Genomic DNA, 20402 nt, shown 5'->3' with positions numbered 1-20402 from the left:
TCTCTGCGCAGCTGCCAATCAGTCCCGCACCAGCTGCAGCTCATCATCTCGGTCTATTTATACTCACCTCATTCTCTCTTCCCCTGTCAGATGATTCACCCCGGACTTCGACCGTGTTGTGTGTTCACCTTGCCGTGTTTGGAGTATTCGTCGCCTGGATGTTGTCTGTGTCTTCGTGTTTGTTGCACCGATCCTCACGACACTTCCACTGAATCCTCACCTGTCTGGAACACCACGCTGTCTCACCGCCGTCGACCATCTGCCCTTGCACCACCCATCCGAGAGACACTCATCTTCATCACGTTGTATTCGTTTGCTGTTTTCACTTCAATAAACTGTGTTAACCTGCAATTGCTTCCTCATCATTCTCACCGTCACAGAATCATCTGACCGTCATGGAAGCAGCAGGCTCCGCCCCATCCACACTGGAAGACTTCATGCGAGCCTGCGTCTCTCGGATGGACAGTCAGGATAAATCTATGGCCGAGTCCGGACAGGCCATCCGGGCTCTCGTGGTGCAAGTGTCCGAGCTCACCCAGCGTATGCAGCAAATGCAACCTCCCGCTGCGCCGCCCACGCCGCCGGTAATTCCATCTCCCCCGATACCATCCAACGTGACGCCACCATCGGAGCCCCGCCTTCCCACCCCGGAACTCTACAGCGGTGAGCCGAACTATTGCCGAGCTTTCCTCACTAGATGTTCCATGCATTTCGCTTTACAGCCTCGAACCTTCGCTAGTGAGGAAAGCAAGATGGCGTTCGTGCTCACCCTGCTGTCTGGGAAGGCGGCATTGTGGGGAACGGCGGTGTGGGAGAACCAGGACCCTTGCTGTGCTTCGTTCGCTACACTCTCCGCCGAGATGAAGAGGGTGTTTGACCGCGCGGTCGCAGGAAGAGAGGCCGCGCGGCTATTGACGGATCTCAAACAGGGGGAGAGATCCGTCTCGGACTATTCGATCGAGTTCCGCACCCTGGCGGCAGAGTGTCAGTGGAACGAAGAGGCGCAGTGGGACATGTTCCTGCATGGGCTGGCCGACCGAATCCAGAAGGAAATCTACGCCCTGGATCTACCCGCCACCCTCAACGCCCTGATCGACCTGGCACTGCGGGTAGACTCTCGACTCTCCCGAGCCGAGCGGCGGTGTCTACCCGCTCGGCTCCCCCCTGGGGAGGGAACATCATCTCGAGCCAGCGGCGGAGATTCGGTCGGCCCTGCCAACGATCACGAGCCCATGCAGGTGGGGCGAGCTCGGCTTACCCGGGAGGAGAAGGAGAGGCGGAGATCCCAGGGACTTTGCCTGTACTGTGGAACATCTGGACACTACGCTTACAACTGCCCGTTAAAAGGGCCAGCCCGGCAGTAAAACTGAGGCTACTGTCGGGTGGGATCTCCGCTACAAAGACCTCATCCAGCGCCACCTCCACTCTTCTCCCGGTTAGGCTCAGATGGTCCAACCATGATCACCGCTGCACTGCACTTGTGGATTCCGGGGCCGAAGGTAATTTTATGGACTTCAATTTTGCTCATCAGAACCTTGTTCCCCTCATGCCCCTCACAGATTCCATAGCTGTCAGCGCACTCAATGGCCAGAACCTTCCCACCATCACCCACATCACGGAACCCGTCACTCTCACTGTGTCAGGCAATCACAGTGAGAGCATCTCATTTTACATCATGAACTCTTCCCACTCCCCCATCGTTCTCGGACATCCATGGCTCACCAAGCACAACCCCCGGATTGATTGGCAGCTGCAGTCGGTGTCTGAATGGAGCGTTAAATGTCATGAATCTTGTCTGGTGTCTGCTTGTTCGTCTGTTTCTGGCTCTGTGTTTCAGGAGAAGCCGATGGATCTAAGTAACGTGCCCGCGGAGTATCTCGACCTGAAGGAAGTGTTCAGTAAGTCTAGGGCTGCTTCTCTTCCTCCACATCGTCCCTATGACTGTGCAATAGAGTTACTGCCAGGTACGTCTCCGCCTAAGGGCAAATTATATTCACTTTCAGTTCCTGAGAGAGAGGCTATGGAGAAATATATTTCTGATTCTTTAACAGCCGGGTTCATTCGACCCTCCTCTTCTCCAGCGGGGGCGGGGTTCTTTTTCGTGGGGAAGAAGGATGGGTCTCTGCGACCTTGTATTGATTACCGGGGGTTGAACAATATCACGGTAAAAAACACCTATCCTTTGCCGTTGATATCTTCAGCCTTCGAGAGGTTGCAGGGAGCATCCGTCTTCACTAAATTGGACTTAAGAAATGCTTATCATTTGGTCCGCATAAGGAGGGGAGATGAATGGAAGACCGCCTTTAATACCCCCAGGGGGCACTTTGAATACTTGGTCATGCCCTTCGGCTTGTCCAACTCCCCAGGGGTCTTTCAGGCACTCGTCAATGACGTGCTGCGAGATATGGTCGATCAATTCATATATGTCTACCTGGATGACATATTGATTTTTTCTTCTTCTCTCCAGGAACATGTGCAGCACGTCAGACGAGTGCTCCAAAGGCTGTTAGAGAATGGGCTTTTTGTCAAGGCGGAGAAATGCGTTTTTCATGCACAGTCTGTTCCTTTTCTAGGGTACATCTTGTCGCCGGAGGGAGTGCGTGTGGATCCCGAGAAGATCAAGGCTGTGGTGGATTGGCCAACTCCAGATTCCCGTAAGGCCCTGCAGAGGTTTCTGGGGTTTGCCAATTTCTACCGGCGTTTCATTCGCAATTTCAGCCAACTAGCCTCGCCTCTGACCGCCTTGACCTCCCCCAGAACGACGTTCAGGTGGTCGGATGCAGCCGAGGCTGCGTTCGCCAAACTGAAAAGCCGTTTTGTTTCGGCTCCCATCCTGATTACCCCTGATCCATCACGTCAGTTCGTGGTGGAGGTCGACGCGTCTGAGGTGGGGGTAGGTGCGGTGTTATCACAGCGCTCTCCCACAGACGACAAAATGCATCCCTGCGCGTTTTTTTCCCATCGTCTATCGCCAGCTGAATCAAATTACGATATTGGTAATCGAGAGCTGTTGGCAGTCAAATTGGCATTGGAAGAATGGCGCCACTGGTTAGAGGGGTCGGGGGTACCTTTCATAGTGTGGACCGATCATAAAAACCTCGAGTATATTAGAACGGCTAAAAGATTGAACTCTAGGCAGGCTCGGTGGGCATTGTTTTTCGGACGTTTTGATTTTACTCTTTCGTACCGCCCGGGTTCCAAAAACGTCAAACCCGATTCTTTATCTCGCATTTTTGACCACTCCGATCGCCCGTCTACTCCCGAGAGTATTTTTCCCGAGACGCTTATCGTTTCAACTCTCATATGGGAGGTCGAATCGAAGGTTAAGACAGCCTTAGAAGGGGTAACGCCTCCGGCCGGATGCCCACCGAATCGTTTATTTGTGCCAGAGGGATTACGGTCCGAGGTTATCCAGTGGGGGCATTGTTCCAATGTAGCTTGCCATCCGGGAGTCAGTCGAACCATTTATTTGGTCAAGCAACGATTTTGGTGGCCTCGTATGGCTCGTGATGTTCGCAGTTTTGTTTTGGCTTGCTCAGTTTGTGCCATTGGCAAGACTTCCAACAGACCCCCTGATGGGCTCCTTCAACCGCTGCTGGTACCTTCGAGACCCTGGTCCCACATCGCTCTAGATTTTGTCACCGCCCTCCCACCCTCCCAGGGTAACACGGTAGTTTTAACCGTGGTGGACCGGTTCTCGAAGGCTGCCCACTTTATTCCCTTGCCCAAATTACCCTCAGCCAAGGAGACAGCGGTGACTGTCGTGGATCACGTCTTTCGGTTACATGGCCTCCCGACGGACGTGGTCTCCGACAGGGGACCCCAATTTGTGTCCAAATTTTGGCAAGAGTTTTGTAGGTTACTGGGGGCTACTGTTAGTCTTTCGTCAGGTTTCCATCCTCAGAGCAATGGACAAACTGAGAGAGCCAACCAAGATTTGGAGAGAACGTTGCGATGTGTGGTCGCTAGAAATCCTTCCTCCTGGAGCCAAAAACTCTCAATGGTGGAGTATGCCCACAATTCATTACCAGTATCGTCTACGGGCCTATCCCCATTCGAATGTAGTTTAGGGTACCAGCCACCAGTTTTTCACAGTCTGGAATCCGAAGTCGCGGTTCCCTCCGCTCACGCATTTGTCCAGAGGTGTCATCGCACTTGGACTAGAGCCCGTGAGACTCTACTCCAGGTGGGAGCGCGCACCAAGGCTAAGGCTGATCGCCACCGGTCGAGGCCTCCCGTATACGTCGTCGGTTCCAAAGTGTGGCTTTCTACTAAGAACATTCCGCTCCGTTCCGTATCGAATAAACTTGCTCCCAAATTTATTGGCCCGTTTCCTGTCACCAAAATCATTAGTCCGGTGGCAGTCCGCCTTAAACTTCCTCCAGTATACAGGAGGATTCATCCCGTCTTCCATGTCTCCAAAATTAAGCCCGTGTTTTTTGCACCCATTAATCCGCCAGCCCCGGTTCCCCCACCGCCGCGACTCGTAGACGGGGAACCAACATATTCGGTTAATCGTATTCTGGACTCAAGGCGCAGGGGACGCGGATTCCAGTACTTGGTGGACTGGGAAGGTTACGGTCCGGAGGAGAGAAGTTGGGTACCTGCCAGGGACATCCTGGATCACTCCCTTATTGATGATTACAATCGACAGGTAAAGGAGTCTGGGAACGTCAGGAGACGTTCCTAGGGGAGGGGGTACTGTCACGGTACTGAGATCGACCGGCTTCTCATGTCTTGTGATTTGTGAGTTTGTCTATGTTGTTCGTCACGCTCTCTGCGCAGCTGCCAATCAGTCCCGCACCAGCTGCAGCTCATCATCTCGGTCTATTTATACTCACCTCATTCTCTCTTCCCCTGTCAGATGATTCACCCCGGACTTCGACCGTGTTGTGTGTTCACCTTGCCGTGTTTGGAGTATTCGTCGCCTGGATGTTGTCTGTGTCTTCGTGTTTGTTGCACCGATCCTCACGACACTTCCACTGAATCCTCACCTGTCTGGAACACCACGCTGTCTCACCGCCGTCGACCATCTGCCCTTGCACCACCCATCCGAGAGACACTCATCTTCATCACGTTGTATTCGTTTGCTGTTTTCACTTCAATAAACTGTGTTAACCTGCAATTGCTTCCTCATCATTCTCACCGTCACAAACTTATTTTGTCTTCTGGGAACATGTAAGTATCTTCTGTAGCTTCTGAAGGGCAGTACTAAAAAAAAAAAAAATGATATTTAGGCAAAATAAGAAAAATGTACACATCTTCATTCTGTTCAAAAGTTTTCACCCCTGGCTCTTAATGCATCATATTTCTTTCTGGAGCATCAGTGAGCATTTGAACCTTCTGTAATAGTTGAAGCAGTCTTATTTAGGCCAGTACTAAATAAAAAAATAACATGCATTTTGTATGATGCCTCTTTTTTATATGACAAACTCTATTTAAATGGCAGCATTCCTCCAATTGTCACAGAGATTGCTAGATGGCGGGTCACTCTAAGGTGACAAACTCTGTGACAGGAGGTTGTCCAAATGAAGGCCAATGAGATGAGAAGCCATTCTAAGAGAAGTTGGTCATTCCAAATCTGTAATTTTTCAAATATTGCAGGTTTACAATGATACTAATTCAAGTCACCCAAAAATGCTGGTGGTCAATGTAAGACAAATGCACGAGAAGACAGGATAACGCTGAGACTCTCCTTGAGGAATCGGTTCAACACTGCAGCTGGAATTGCTTGACAATTCAGTGCTGAACAGGTTAAGGATCTGTCTCTGCATGTTTAAGAGAAGTCGGACTGAAAGTGCACTCTGCAGTGACCAAGCCTCTCATCAGCAGAGATAATCAAAAGGCTAACTTTTGCTGAGAAGCATGTTGTGTGGAGTGAGGAGAACTGGTCCAAAGTTCATTTTAGTTTAATTTACGTGCACAGCATAAATGAGTACACCCCCTCTAAAACTTAACAAATTGAGCAATTACTCTTCACTTGAAAGACATATTAGGATTCGTTGGAGATATAATGTTCCAACAGGTCTGCTTGATCAATTACCAAAGAAGAATGTCAAAATTATTTAGCAAATTAAGATTTTCCTATCAAAGTCATAAAATGTTGTGTTGCAAAAATGAGTACACCCTCCTGACAGTTACTAAATAAAGCTAAAAAAAAGAAAACAAAAGTGTAGGTTTAAAGCGATTTTTGATCAACTGGTAAGTATACTGAACCAAAACTACTGTGTGATGTAATACAAAAAACTGAAACTGCAGATGCTACCCTCCCCTCATTCCCTGCATTATTGGGCATTTTTTCAGCATGACAATGAGGATATTTATTCTCCCAAGGTGAAAATCCTTCAGTGGACATGTATTTCACTCAGTATTAACACTCTTGAGCAGCCGTGGGGGATTCTGTAGAGACGAGCAAAGCAAAATTCCCCATTAAAGACCAGGGCATTTAAGGAGGTCTTCCTCCAGGAGTTAAACAGGACAGATGTGAAAATTTGCCATGAACTTGTACACTCAGTGCCAAGAAGGGTCAGAGCAGTATCCTTAATGTTCTGGAGGACATATTAAGTACTAGAATATTATACATTCGCTGAATTACATATAGGGTGTACTCATTTCTGCAATCCATTATTTAAACAAAATTGGCTAATTTACTTAAATTACAGGAAATATTGGCATATATTTTGTTGTTTTTATTAAGTATATGTTTAATACATTTAAATATTGCCATATTTCCATGAATTATATTAGTGATCATTAAGAAAATACATATTTTATATATATATTAAGAGGGGGTGTACTCATTTATGCTGTGCACTGTATTTGGGTCTGACGGGAAACATTTTGTTCAGTGTCAAACTGAGGAAAGACTGAACCCCAACTGCACATATAAGTCAGTAAAAGGTGGACATTCATGTTTTTTTTTAGTTCTTTGCACACAAAAAGTATTCTTGTAGCTTCATAAACTTAGTTGAGCCACTGATGAGTATTTTAATGATATCTTTACTACCTTTCTGGGCCTTGAAAAAGTCTGTTGTGTTGCTGTCTATGCAGCGTCAGAAAGCTCTTGGATTTCAACAAAAATATCTTAATTTGATGAACAAAGATCTTATGGGTTTGGAACGACATTAGGGTAAGTAATTAATGTTAGAATATTCATTTTTGGATGAACTATCCCTTTAAGTTAAAAACGTCACGATGCATTTGTTTCTTAGAAACCCACAACTTTTCCCTTCAGAAGAATTTAATTGATGGAATAGAGTTGTGTGGATTACTGCAATGTTTTTATCAGCTGTTTGGACTCAAGTGTAATTTCTCTCACAACCATAATCTCCCTTTCTCCATCTCCCTCTGCATTAGTCCAAATGCAGACTAATATTTTATTATATCATCAAAATGATGATGTCAGTGTTATTGGCCCATTGCACTCTGTTTTCTTTGATCACGAGAAGCAGATTCTAGTTAAATCACAGTGTAGCGCTGATCCCTGGGATTAAAGAGTCAGAACTGGAGACAGTGGTGTTTTCGTCAGTTGACTAATGATGACACTGAGATTGGGGTTGTGGACAGCTGTTGAGTCCAAGGACTTCCTTGTGTTTTGCTTTAGCTCGGTAAAGAGGCCTGTGGGTTTCAATTGCTCCAGACGGGATCATTTGACCGTGTGGGGATCTCCACACTGGGCAGGGTGGAGCAGAATTCTGGCTCAGTTACATTATTGCGGCAGCAGACCGCTGTCACTCTGTAATGAGATTTGCGTCACAGGCTTACACTTTCAATTGATTTACTGCATCGTTTTTAGTCTACGTACCATGCATTATTTCTTTGCAAGAATATTTAGTGGTTTCTTATTTTTTTTATTTCTTTATCTATGAAAACGCATCATGTTTATACTAAAGTAAACCATCCTTGAGAATTTGTTAACAGATGAATTAGCTGAGAACAAGTCCCCCCTGCGTCTTTTAAGAAAAACTACCGTTATTTTATATAGAGGGTTTGCACTTATGTCTTGATTTGGTCAGTTACCTGGATGTGCAGCCATATTGGGGATATTCGGATGTAAACAACAGCATGGATTGCACACACTACTGAATATGTTGTTTTGCTAATATATGCTGTCTTAACCACAGGGAAAACGTGTGGAAGCTGCTAAATCATATAGAGAAGGACTTAGTAAGCAGGAACGGGCGCAATATTTTGACAAACTAAAGTTAATGGGTAGTAAAGAGACGTACAAGCAGTATTAATTAAGATAATAGTCTAATATTTCACCTACCAGACTGGAAATGATAAGAACAACACAAATGTTGTCAAGATTCTTGCCCTGGAAATCCTGGTTCAGTTTGGCCAACCACAAACGCCTATTGTTTCTCAGACAGTTTTTTGCACTCTTCTCCTTTTTGCTTTGATTTGTTATAACTTTTGGCAGTCTATAGTACTTCAAATGTTTTTTCCAGGTCCAACCAATTAGTACAGCCCAAAATATAACAATAATTGACCATTTTCAGCAGCAATAATCAGCAAAATATGCAAGTTTTGTTCGGTTCAGTGCTGCCAGTATGGCTGATTTATGACTCGTCGTAAAAACACTCTATACAAACAGAAATTTCAGATCTTCAAAGCAAAATAAAAGTTTGGTTTAATCTTGAAGAAACTGTGACAGAAATATATTATTTAATGCAATCATACTACTACTACTACTAATAATAAAATTATTATTAAAACCTAATTTTTTTAAAGAATATTTATTAGAATATTTTACCAAATTTATTTAGCAGAAAAATGTAAATAAACAACAGTATTTGTAAAAAAGAAATAAAACAATTATAAATATTTTATAAAATCAATTAATTAGATATGATTTTAATTATTACAATTTAATGAAACCATTGAATGCAATCCAGAAAATGAATGAAAATCACAGAATTTGGTAAAAATAAAATTGAATTTGTCAAAAAAATAAAAATAAAACATATTTCATAGGGTCTTAGATACGTTTTTTAAAATTTTAATTAATAAATTGCTGTTAAATTGTATAAATGTTATGATTTCAATTGATTAGACATTTTAATTAATACAATTTAGAGTCTAGAAAAAAAAAAAAAGAGAATCCAAAAAAAAAAAAAATTGGAAATTGAAAAAAAAAAAAAATCAAATGGAATTCATAGGGCCCTAATTATTGCTATGCAAAAGATTTATATTTATTATATTGATTTATTTAAGTGTTTTTACATCCAAGTAAAACACTTTCTACTGACAGCCAGTAAACTGTGACAGTAAAGACATTATCATTGTTACAAAATATATTTTATTTTATATAATGCTATAATTTCAAAAAGAATGGTAAGAAGGAATAATAATATGAAATGTTTCATATTTATTCAAAATCATATTACAATGGTGACACTGACAACTGAAGTAATGGCTGCTGAAAATTCATCTTTTTCTTAAAGAGAATAAATTACATTTGAAAATATATTGAAATGGAAAAGAGTTATTTTGAATTGTATCAATACCAGTTTTACTGTATTTTTTATCAAATACATGCAACCCTGGTAAGCATAAGAGACTTCTTTCATAAACATAAAAAAATCTAACCAATCCCAAAGTTTTGATGTTTTTGAATGGTTTACAGTTTTTAGAATATATTAGGAAACATATTAACTATTTGAAAGATGATCTAATTCCAGATCTCCATGAGATTCACTCTGTATAATATCCTAAAAGAATGATTTGCCTACAAGGAATTATGTAATCCAGTGTAATGACATTCATCATTGTACGATATCACAATGCAAAATTATTGATTCCAAAGTCCTGACAAATTTATACCTGCATTAGTTCCCATGCACTGCACACTCACATGAACATCAATTAAATCACCCACGTGTTTGCACTTAGTTTTACACATCATTTAACCCTTTATCTCTCAAGATACGTAAAGAAGAAATGGAGCCTTTTAACTTCTTTTTGTCTGTGCTTTAATGCAATCACCATTCAGAGAACATTTTATTGGCCATCCTATTGATCAGGAGAGGCAGGAATTGAGTTTGGCGCAAACCAGTGAGCAACACAAACAGAGCATGAACCGATGGGCCACATTAGTGCTCCTCTGCCAGGTGACATGAGTTTACAAAGGCTGAAGTGAAGTGCTGAAGCACTTTACGAGAGACTGAGTGAGCGCGAGTGCTTTTAAGAGCCTCGAATGAGGGGTCATTAGCGCCTGAGTGACTTCATCAGACCAGACCGTACTACGGCTTCCTATGGCTGCTGTGTTAAGGAAGATGGTGTACTTTAGTGCAGCCATGAGCAAACACAGCACAGGGAATGGCTCTTTTAGCCTATCGACTAGCAGATTAGAGCAGACCTCAACCAACACAATCTAATAACGGCTGCTCTCAGCCTCACGGGGGTTCGATGGCTGCGCATGGGCAAAGCCGGGTAAAACCATTACCGGTATCAAATTAGAGCGTAGCCTCTTCTGTATTGAGATTTGCAGTCAGTTGTGTGCATATTATGAGGTAAGCAGGATGGAAAGAGGAATGAGTCGATTCATTATTAAAATTAACAAGCCTCCAGAGGCTATTTAACACAGCTTATAGCTATTTACCACGGAAAGGTGGCTCCAGCAGCCTAGGAACAAATTCAAGCGTTGAATGTAAAGGTTGACTAAACTGTTTGTACGATTTAGGCTCTGATGGGGAGCACCCTGAGGGAACATGTGGCTTTTTTAAAATGCCAGATGTGTCATTCATAGTCTCAGTGTGTCATATTGATAACAAGGACATGCTCAGACACACAGAGAACAGCAGTGCTGAGGTCAGTGCCAGAGCAGATGAAATTTCAGGCCTGAATAAACAAGGCTCTCCGTATCAACACTAGATTATCACTTTGAGAGATCTGCTAATCAAAATATGGCATTTCCAGTCTCTGGCACACTGCATCACTGATTTAATATTAGCAACTGTCAAATACAGACTGATAATGTCAGTTATCAAATTGGGTTTCATATTATCATGTTACAGATATGGCTCAGCGTAAATTATACACATTCAGCGATTCAACAAGAAGTGGTAAAATAGCACCACCTGGTGGCACACATTTCATTATAAAATAATATTTTGTTAGTGACAAACAAAACCAGTCAAATAAAAGCTATTGAGTTATAGGATTCTATATTATTATTATAAAAATAATTCAAATGTATTTTAATTTAAAGGGACAGTCCACCCTGAAATAAAAATTACCCCATGATTTACTCACCCTGAGTGTATATGACTTTCTTTCAGACAAATACAGTCAGTCTAGAGTTATATTGAAAAATGTCCTGGCTCTTTTAAGCTTTATAATGGCAGTGAGATTTTAAAGCCCAAAAAAGTGCTTCCAACCATCATAAAAATACTCCACACATTGGCATTGAGTGGCGTTCCAGCCACTTGTAGCTATGTGGAGTATTTTTATGATGGATGGATGCACTTTATTTTTTTGCTTCAAAATCTCAACAGCCATTCACTGTTATTATAAAGCTTGGAAGAGCCATGACATTTTTTTAATATAACGCCAAAGATATATGTCTGAAAGAAGAAAGTCATAAGCCTCTTTCATACTGCCCATCAATTCCCTGGATTAATTCCGGGAATGATCCCAGGTCGGTTAGGGTTAGGGTTATCATGCAACACTTTTACAGGGTTTTTTAAAGGCAGATAAACGTCCCCGATGCTAAAATATGCAAACTGGAATGAAGCTGCGATCAGGGAGCTCCTCACTTTCTGCACTAAAGGGGAGATCGTCCGCCAGTTTAGTGGAAAGGTACGTGTCCTTTTACACGTCAAATCTAAATGTCACGTGTCTTTATGGGATCTTTACGTGTTGTGTGAACGCACACAGATTCCAGAAAATCACTGCCAGTGTGAATGACCTGAAATCAAATGATTCCTGGACAAATCTTGGGACACATTATCCGTGTTTTTTCAGGAATCACTGTGTGAAAGAGGCTATATAAAGTGAGTAAATAATGGGGTAATTTTCATTTTTGGGTGAACTACCTTCTTTAAGAATTTCTGTAATTTCTTCACTTGAAATGTGTTTTGATGTATTTCATCAGCCACACTTGACTTAAAGGGTTAGTTCACCCAAAAATGAAAATAGCTCCATGATTTACTCACTCTCAAGCCATCCTAGGTGTATATGACTTTCTTCTTTCACAATCAGAGTTATTTTTAAAAGTGTTCTGGCTCTTCCAAGCTTTATAATAGCAGTGAATGGGTGTTGAGATTCTGAAGCCGAAAAAATGCATCCATTCATCATTAAAAGTACTCCACACAGCTCCAGGGGTTTAATAAAGGCCTTCTGAAGTGACTCGATGTTTGATGCGTTTCGATGCTTCAGAAGGCCTTTATTAACCCCCTGGAGCCATGTGGAGTAAGTTTTATGATGGATGGGTGCACTTTATTGGACTTCAAAATCTCAACACCCATTCACTGCCATTATAAAGCTTGGAAAAGCCATAACATTTTATAATATAACTCTGATTATATTTGTCTAAAAGAAGAAAGTCATATACACCTGGAATGGCTTGACGGTGAGTAAATCATGGGGTAATTTTCATTTTTGGGTGAACTATCCCTTTAAGATTTTCTGTAATTTCTTCACTTTAAATCTATTATGTATTTTATCAGCATTATATCGGCCACACTTGACTTAACTTATCGTCTACTGAAAAACATACATCCGTTTCACCGGCTAAGTGGCCTAAAATTCCTAATGCACACAAAATCAGGAAGCTTTCAGCTTGCTTCCATTAAAAAGCCATTCTAATCAAAAAATGCATTATGCATTATATCATGCATTATGAATTCAACGCTTCACTCACAGTCATTATCGAGCTGCACAATAACATTTACATTATATATGCGTATATAAAATGGAAAGACTTAAATAGCACAAAAAAGTATAAAAGTTAGTAACATTACAAGTAGTCACCACATAAAAAATGTTTGTGATATCTGTAAAATGCTAAATCATGAGCTAGACTGAGCTGCTTGTTGGTCAGATACCCGCAATCTATTATTTGTCCAATCACAAGTCTGTTTGTAATGACATGATCTACATTTCCATGCATCTTCTATGTCCACCCCTTTGGGTTCCCTCTGACCTTTCCAGTAGGCCAGATGACCCTGAAGCTCTGCCCGTACTTGGGCTTCATCGAAAGGAGCGACTCTGGTCCCAATAGGTTCACTAGAGCCTTGGTGATGGTATTCAATCTGAAGCAGGTCAACACATGGAAGATCAGAACATGACACAGTTATTAGCAGAGCATCAACCACTTCCTCAAAGGTTGTCACCTGGACCCCAATGCTTTTAGCGTGGGCCTGGATTCCTGCTCCGAGTACTTGAGTTGATCGCAGTTTAAGGTGATTTAAAACATGGTCTTTGTTCACTTCCCCTCTCACCAGTCCATCAAATAGTAATTTATACAGGCCAACCTGGATAACAGATGGATAGTTTAAAAAAAAACAGAGATAATGATTTAATATATACAGTATAACTCAATGATGCATTAGAGTGTACATAATATAGAAAAGAAAAAGGGATGGAAAAATCTGTGTCAAAAAACATGTGCCAAGTTCTTAGAAATGTACTTTTTGTGTTCATGTTTGTTTCATATGATTCTCACTTATGGCATTTAAATATGATATATTAAGAGCCAGGGGTGTAAACTTTTGAACAGAATGAAGCTTTTTTCTTATTTTGCCTAAATATCACATTTGCTTCATTTAGTACTGCCCTTCAGAAGCTCAGAAGACAAACTACAGTAAGTTAAATTTACATTATTTTTTCTTCTAGAGCATCAGTGAGCATTTGAACCTTCTGTAATAGTTGCATATGAGTCTCAAAATCATACAGTCATTGTTGGAAAGTGTCCAAATACACAAAAGTGCTGAAAAACCATTTTTGTGGGACCTGAAGGATTTTTCTGAAGAACAGAGGGCAGGTTAACTGTTCAGAACAAACAAGGGTTCATGAACAACTTAAAAAAAAAAACACAGCTGTGGATCATTCAGGTAACAACACAGTATTAAGAATCAAGTGTACGTAAACTTTTGAATAGGGTCATATTTATAAATTCAACTATTATTTTTTTCTTGTGGACTATGTAAACGCCTTATTCAGATCAGTACTAAATAAAAAATAACATGCATTTTGTATGATCCCCAAAAAACATTTAGCAGATTCTGTCAGGTGTATGTAAACTTTTGACCTCTACTGTATTTGTCATAGTAAAAAGGTAAAACACCTTAATATCATCTATTATTAATTCATTGATATCATTAAGTGTTGGTGAGTCACGCCACATGACTTGACTGGTTGCACCACATGACTTTGAGGACAAAATGTGTTCAAATATTATTACACAGTTTAAAAAATTAGGTGGATGTGGCCAAATGTGTAATGAAGTCCAATGAGAACAAGGCAGCTGTTTACAAAAGCACAGTGCAATGATTTACTGCTGTATGAGTGAGGACAAAGGTCATACCTGCAATAAATAACTCCAACTCACCTGGAAGCAGTTGACTTTATCTTGTGCAGAACTAGGCAAGGAGTTCTGTTTGCGTGTCTTCAGCTCATTTATTACCAGCTCCCCCTTCTGGTTATACATGAGTTCATCAATGACCCCCATGACAAAGACACCTTCCTGCACACCAAACACAGGAAACTCTCGCACTCGTTCTCCTGAAACAAGATGAAACATTTAAAACTGATCCGAGTACAAAAACAATACCTAACAATTTTTAACATATTCAACTCACCTGCTTCCAACAGTGGAATCATGTGCAACATGTTGAGAAGTTTGATAGCTTCTCCATCTTCTCTAGTGCGGATATCTACCGGGACAACGTCCTGAATCTCCCGTTCTGGAGATAAAAGTCATGAATATGAATACTAAATATGAACGAGACATTATGTTGCAGTAGAGGCTTTGCACTTACATCACGATTTTGTCAGTTAACTGGATGTGCGGCCATATTGGCGATACTCAGATGTAAACAACAGCATGGACTGCACGGTTAATGTACTATTGAATATGTTGTTCTGCTAATTTATGCTGTAAAAAAATGTGTGTAAGCTGCTAGATCATATATATATATTAGTCTAATATTTCACCTACCTGACTGAAAATGATAAGATAAACATGAATGTTGTCAAGATTTTTGCCCTGGAATACCTGGTTCAGTTTGGCCAACCACAAACAGTTTTTTGCACTTTTCATTAATTTGTTATAACTTTTGGCAGTCTACAGTACTCCAAATGATTTTCCTGGTCTGACTGATTAGTACAGCCCAAAACATGACAATAACTGACCATTTTCAGCAGCAATAATCACCAAAATATATATGTTCCGTTCGGTTGAGAGTGGTATTGCTTACATTCAGTGCTGCCAATATGGCCGACTGATGACGTGTCATGAAAACACTCTATATTCAAATGTGTATCAGTGCTCACCTCTTGATAAATGAATTTCTTTTCCGATCTGCACCTCTGCACATTGCATTTCCTTTCTCTTGACCAATGGGTTTAGAAGACTGTAAACAGTCTTCATCTCACACCAAGATTGGTCGCACAGGAGGGTCACACTCAGATGCCGCTTGAAGAAGCGTTGCATTGGGCTGAAGCTGTTTTCATGGAGGCTCTTTCTCTTAAAACCCCTCACATTTTGTGTTTTTACTGTTTCTTTTCTTAAAGGCTCCACGTTCCTGCTGAATAAAAGAACAATGTCATGTGGCAAGATCAAAGAAATAACAAATGTATCTATCAACAATTTTCCACTAAGCATCATCCGACTGACTTACTTGTGCACCGATGAGGTGGACGCACAGGGGCTATCAAAGTGTTCACCATGGGTTTCACTACTGAGAGGACGCTGGGGCTCTTAAAAGAAATTAAAAAAATACTTTGTTTACATGTATAAAATTGAACAACTACACTACCAGCCAAACGTTTTTCAACAATAAGATTTGCAATTTGCAATGGTTAAAGAAGTCTCTTCTGCTCAACAAGCCTGCATTTAATTGATTTTTTTTTTTATTCCAGTATCACATGATCCTTCCGAAATCATTCTAATATGCTGATTTGCTGTTCAAGAAACATTATTATTATTATTATTATTATTAATATTATCAATATTTAAAACAGTTGAGTAAAAAAATTTCAGGATTCTTTGATGAACAGAAAAAACCAAAGATCAGCATTTTTCTGAAATAAAAGGCTTTTGTAACATCGTACACTATACCATTCAAAAGCTTGGAGATTTTTTAACTTTTTTTACTTTTGTAGGCCTATTTCATTAATATGAATATTTAGCAAGGATGCTTTAAATTGATCAAAAGTGATGATAAAAACATTTATAATGCTACAAAAGATTTCCATTTCAGATAAATGCTGTTATATTCATCAAAGAAAACTAAAAAAAATTCTACTCAGCTGTTTTCAACATAATAATAATAATAATAATAATAATAATAATAATAATAATAATAATAAATGTTTTTAGGCAGCAAATCAGAATATTAGAATGATTTTTAAAGGATCATGTGACTAGAGTAATGATGCTGAAAATTCTGCTTTGAAGATACAGAAATAAATTAAATTTTAAAAGATATGCAAATAGAAAACATTTATTTTAAATAGTAAAAATATTTCAAAATTGTACCGTACTTTGGATCAAATAAGCGCAGGCTTGGTGACCAGAAGAGACTTCTTTAAAAAAACATTAAAAATGTTACTGTTCGACCTGATTTTATATTTGAAATGAGAGAAAATTAAATATTTAATGAAGGGAGCTGTCCAAAAATTTTAAGAGACTTGGCAACCAATGATTACATATTTTGAAAAAATAAAGACTCTTCCCTTTAACTGATTATTATAAAGAGATTTGTTTAAACTGGTTTAAATGTGATCACCAATATTGTTTGGTTTCATATTTATGTAGAAGACCACTATAAATATGTCAGACTATTGATTTGTACTATCATGTAGGTATTTATTTATTTGAATTGCCTTTATAATTGACATTGTCTAATTGTAAATGTATACAATACTGTAAAGTTTATTTTCTATTTTTATTTTATTTTATCTTATTTTATTTTTCATTTTGTTTTTATTATATATTTATCTATTTTTGTTGTAATTTAATTTTAATTTAATAGTTTGTCAATTAATTTTGGCAGCAAGGGTTATCATAGAGAAAAAATATAACCTTGATTGTACAAATTGTTTTGTTAAAGCTTGGAAAAAATTACAAATAAATGTAAAAAAAAAATGTTACTGTTCAAAAACTTTTGACTGGTAGTGTATGTACAGGTTGTATCTTATTTCAGTGGAAAAATAAAGACAAAGGTGAACATATAGGCTACAGATTACAGACAAACAAACAAACAGAAAGATACACAAATAATACGACAGTGCCATCTTGTATCCAGAATTAAAAGTATAACTACATTCACAACAAATAACCAGAATTATACAATATTTTACCGATGTTTTGTTGCTCGGAGGGGATGTTGAGAAATTCCGAGTCGCTAATATCATCCCAATCATCGAACAGTTGTTGTGATCCAGACGCATCCATCTGAAAACGAAACTGAAGAGCTCTCAGCTCATTCTAATCTTGACAACGGCGTTTCAGGAACATCATTTATTAATGTATATAAAATATACACGTTTGTATATTTGTTGTAGTTGTTTTACATCTTATTGCGAAGTTTGCGTTGTCTAGCATTGGACATACCCAAACATGCCCCCTTTGCTACAAATGTATTCGCTTGGCTAATGCTGCTATATGCCCCGCCCACTTTAATGTTTTCATTAGAAAAGCCAAATTAAAAGCTTGAATGCGTCCGATAAAAACAGACGTTTTGCGTGGATAAGCAAAAACTCTTCCTATAAATTCTGCTAAACAAAACACTTATAAAAGCGATACGTTCGCACATTTTGAATGAAAAAATAAACCATAAATCATATTTATTTATATTTCCTCGAGGAAATATTTATGTATAGAATGCCGTTTTTGACGCCCAGTAGTTGTAGCTGTTTCCGCTAAAGTCAAATAAAAATAGCAAACGCTAATGAAACAACGATCAAGAAGTAGTCTATAACTGTGGATCAAAATGTCAAATCAGACCATACCATACTAATACAGGTGGGTAGTTTAAGATGCTGTTATAGCCACTAGTTTTTGGCATCTTCACAATAATTTAACATTAATCGTCTAAATCATAGATATCTTGACATTGTCAACTTCTCAAGTAAAGATACTTAAGTGGAAAACAACACTAGAAGAAACCGCTATAACAGACCAGAGCCTCTCTATACAGTCTAAAGCAACATCTAAGACTATGAGAAAGCTGAAGAACAAGCCTGGAGGACACACATGCTCCCACAAGACAAGAAAACGGCAAAAAGGGAGTAGACAGCACAAAAACTTGTCGGTATCCATAGCCAGGTCCAGCCAATCTAAAAAGATGCCACCAAAGACAGCCATGAGCCAGTCCCAGGAGAGTCTGAGGTGGGTGGGAGTCCTGGCCGACCCTGTGGAGGAAGAAAAGAGGATTGAGATTTATAAAGCCAACAGAAGGAAACGCTATATGGCTGCTCAAGAAGATCTCATTATGAGCTTGGCCTGCATTGACAACCAGTAAAGTTTTTGTATTAATGAAACTTATACATAACACTATACAGATTGTCTTTGTATTTAATCTAAACTAAAGGCATCACAAAACCAGCCATAGGAGGCAAATTTACAATAATTGGCCAAGATCCCTGCTGAAAAAAACAGCTAAAACCAGCCTAGGCTGGTTGGCTGGTCTTAGCTGGTTTAAGCTGGAAATGGCTGGTTTTAGCTGGTCTCCCAGGCTGGTCAGGCTGGTTTTAGCTGGTGGTTTCCCAGCCTGACCAGCTAAGACCAGCCTGACCAGCCTGGAAAAATGGCCAAAACCCCTCTAAAACCAGCCTGCCTCCCAGCTATGACCAGCTAAAACCAGGCTGGTTGAACTAAAACCAGCCAACCAGCCTACTAGGCTGGTTTTAGCTGGTTTTTTCACCAGGGAATATGACTATTTGAGGAAAAAAATATTGAGAAAATCGTCTTTAAAGTTATGCAAATTAAGTTCTTAGCCATGCATATTACTAATCAAAAATTAGGTTTAGCTACATTTACGATAGGAAACCTTCATGGAACATAATCTTTACTTATTATCTTAATGATTTTTGGCATAAAATAAAAATCAATCATTTTGACCCATATAATGTATTTTTGGCTATTTCTACAAATATACTTGTGCTACTCAAGACTAGTTTTGTGGTCCAGTGTCACATATTTGAAATACTATATCTGTAACACTTACTCACACCTCTAGAGGGCTCTCAAGAATAACAAATGAGAAGATTACTAGTTCAACTACTTTGTATTTGAATTAAGGTCTTGCAATACAAACATTGACAACGCACATTATATAGCAAAAAAAAAAAAAAAAACACCAACAACAACGTGTTTCTTTAAAAATGTATTTCATTTTAACAGTTAATAACCATCTTAAATGAATTTGAGTTAAAAGAACAACAATTTTACACAGCACAGCTACAGATTTTAAAACCAGCACATTTGTGACACACTTGATCAATGGCTGTGCACATGAATTAAAGGGAATTAAAACAAGAACAGGAAATAAATAAAGAAAAGTGCCACTGATAAAAACATTTTTTAAACTGAAATGCTGTTATTTACATTATAATTTATTACTTCAAATGCTGGTCTACAGATACCTTAGTCTAATATGACCCCACTTGTCAATTTTCCTTCACGAGTGACAATACAAAGTACGACTTACTAAAACCAAGCAGAGCTGTGGAAGTTAGCAAGCCTTTACATAAAGAAAATATGGAAATTATAGAGACTTACAGTAGTAAAACTATGAAGATAAGGTTAGTTTAAGATGGAGTTAATGTTTAAACCCAGATACACTCACCACCCTTGTGCAAAGACACCCTAACATACCCTGTTTCTTCAAAAAACACTAACATATGAACGTTACCCTTCTACAGCTCAGTGAGATTGAACCTGTTAAATAGAAACATGTGAAAGATAAGCACTGAAACTCCACCTTTGTAACCCAACCCTAAAATGCACCATTTTATAATTTTAAATTCTGTGAGAAATACTGTCAACCTCAAATCTAACCTTCAAACTAACGGAAGTCCAAGATCAGAGCAGAATATCTGAAACTTGAATCTCACTATTAAATAATCAACCACATTTCTACATACAATTAAAACCATCGTACAGTTCATTAAGAACTGATGGAGAAAGCCCATAGAAATCTCCATATGCTGCTCCAAACCAAACCTTCAAA

At 39.6% G+C, this 20402-nt stretch overlaps 2 protein-coding genes across 2 annotated transcripts in view; both read right to left on the bottom strand.

Moving 5' to 3' along the window:
• Positions 1-9318: 9318 nt before the first annotated feature.
• Positions 9319-18791, bottom strand: exo5 (exonuclease 5). Its single transcript, XM_073817747.1, has 6 exons — positions 17530-18791; positions 15846-15924; positions 15499-15752; positions 14805-14909; positions 14555-14727; positions 9319-13478 (listed from the first exon to the last, which is right to left on the bottom strand). The coding sequence occupies exons 1-6, from the start codon at positions 17621-17623 to the stop codon at positions 13014-13016; spliced, it is 1170 nt and encodes a 389-aa protein (XP_073673848.1). The 5' UTR covers positions 17624-18791; the 3' UTR covers positions 9319-13013.
• A 725-nt stretch (positions 18792-19516) lies between these two features.
• rflnb (refilin B) overlaps positions 19517-20402 on the bottom strand; it is a 2596-nt gene continuing 1710 nt past the window's right edge. Inside the window, exon 3 of the mRNA XM_073818109.1 lies at positions 19517-20402. This exon is cut by the window's right edge and continues 506 nt beyond it. The gene's annotated coding sequence lies outside the window, so the exon portion shown is untranslated.

Source organism: Garra rufa, chromosome 14 (assembly GCF_049309525.1).
Source record: "Garra rufa chromosome 14, GarRuf1.0, whole genome shotgun sequence".
Taxonomy (NCBI): Eukaryota; Metazoa; Chordata; class Actinopteri; order Cypriniformes; family Cyprinidae; genus Garra; species Garra rufa.
The sequence above is the reverse complement of the archived record's forward strand: the minus strand, read 5'-3'. Positions and strand labels throughout refer to the sequence as shown.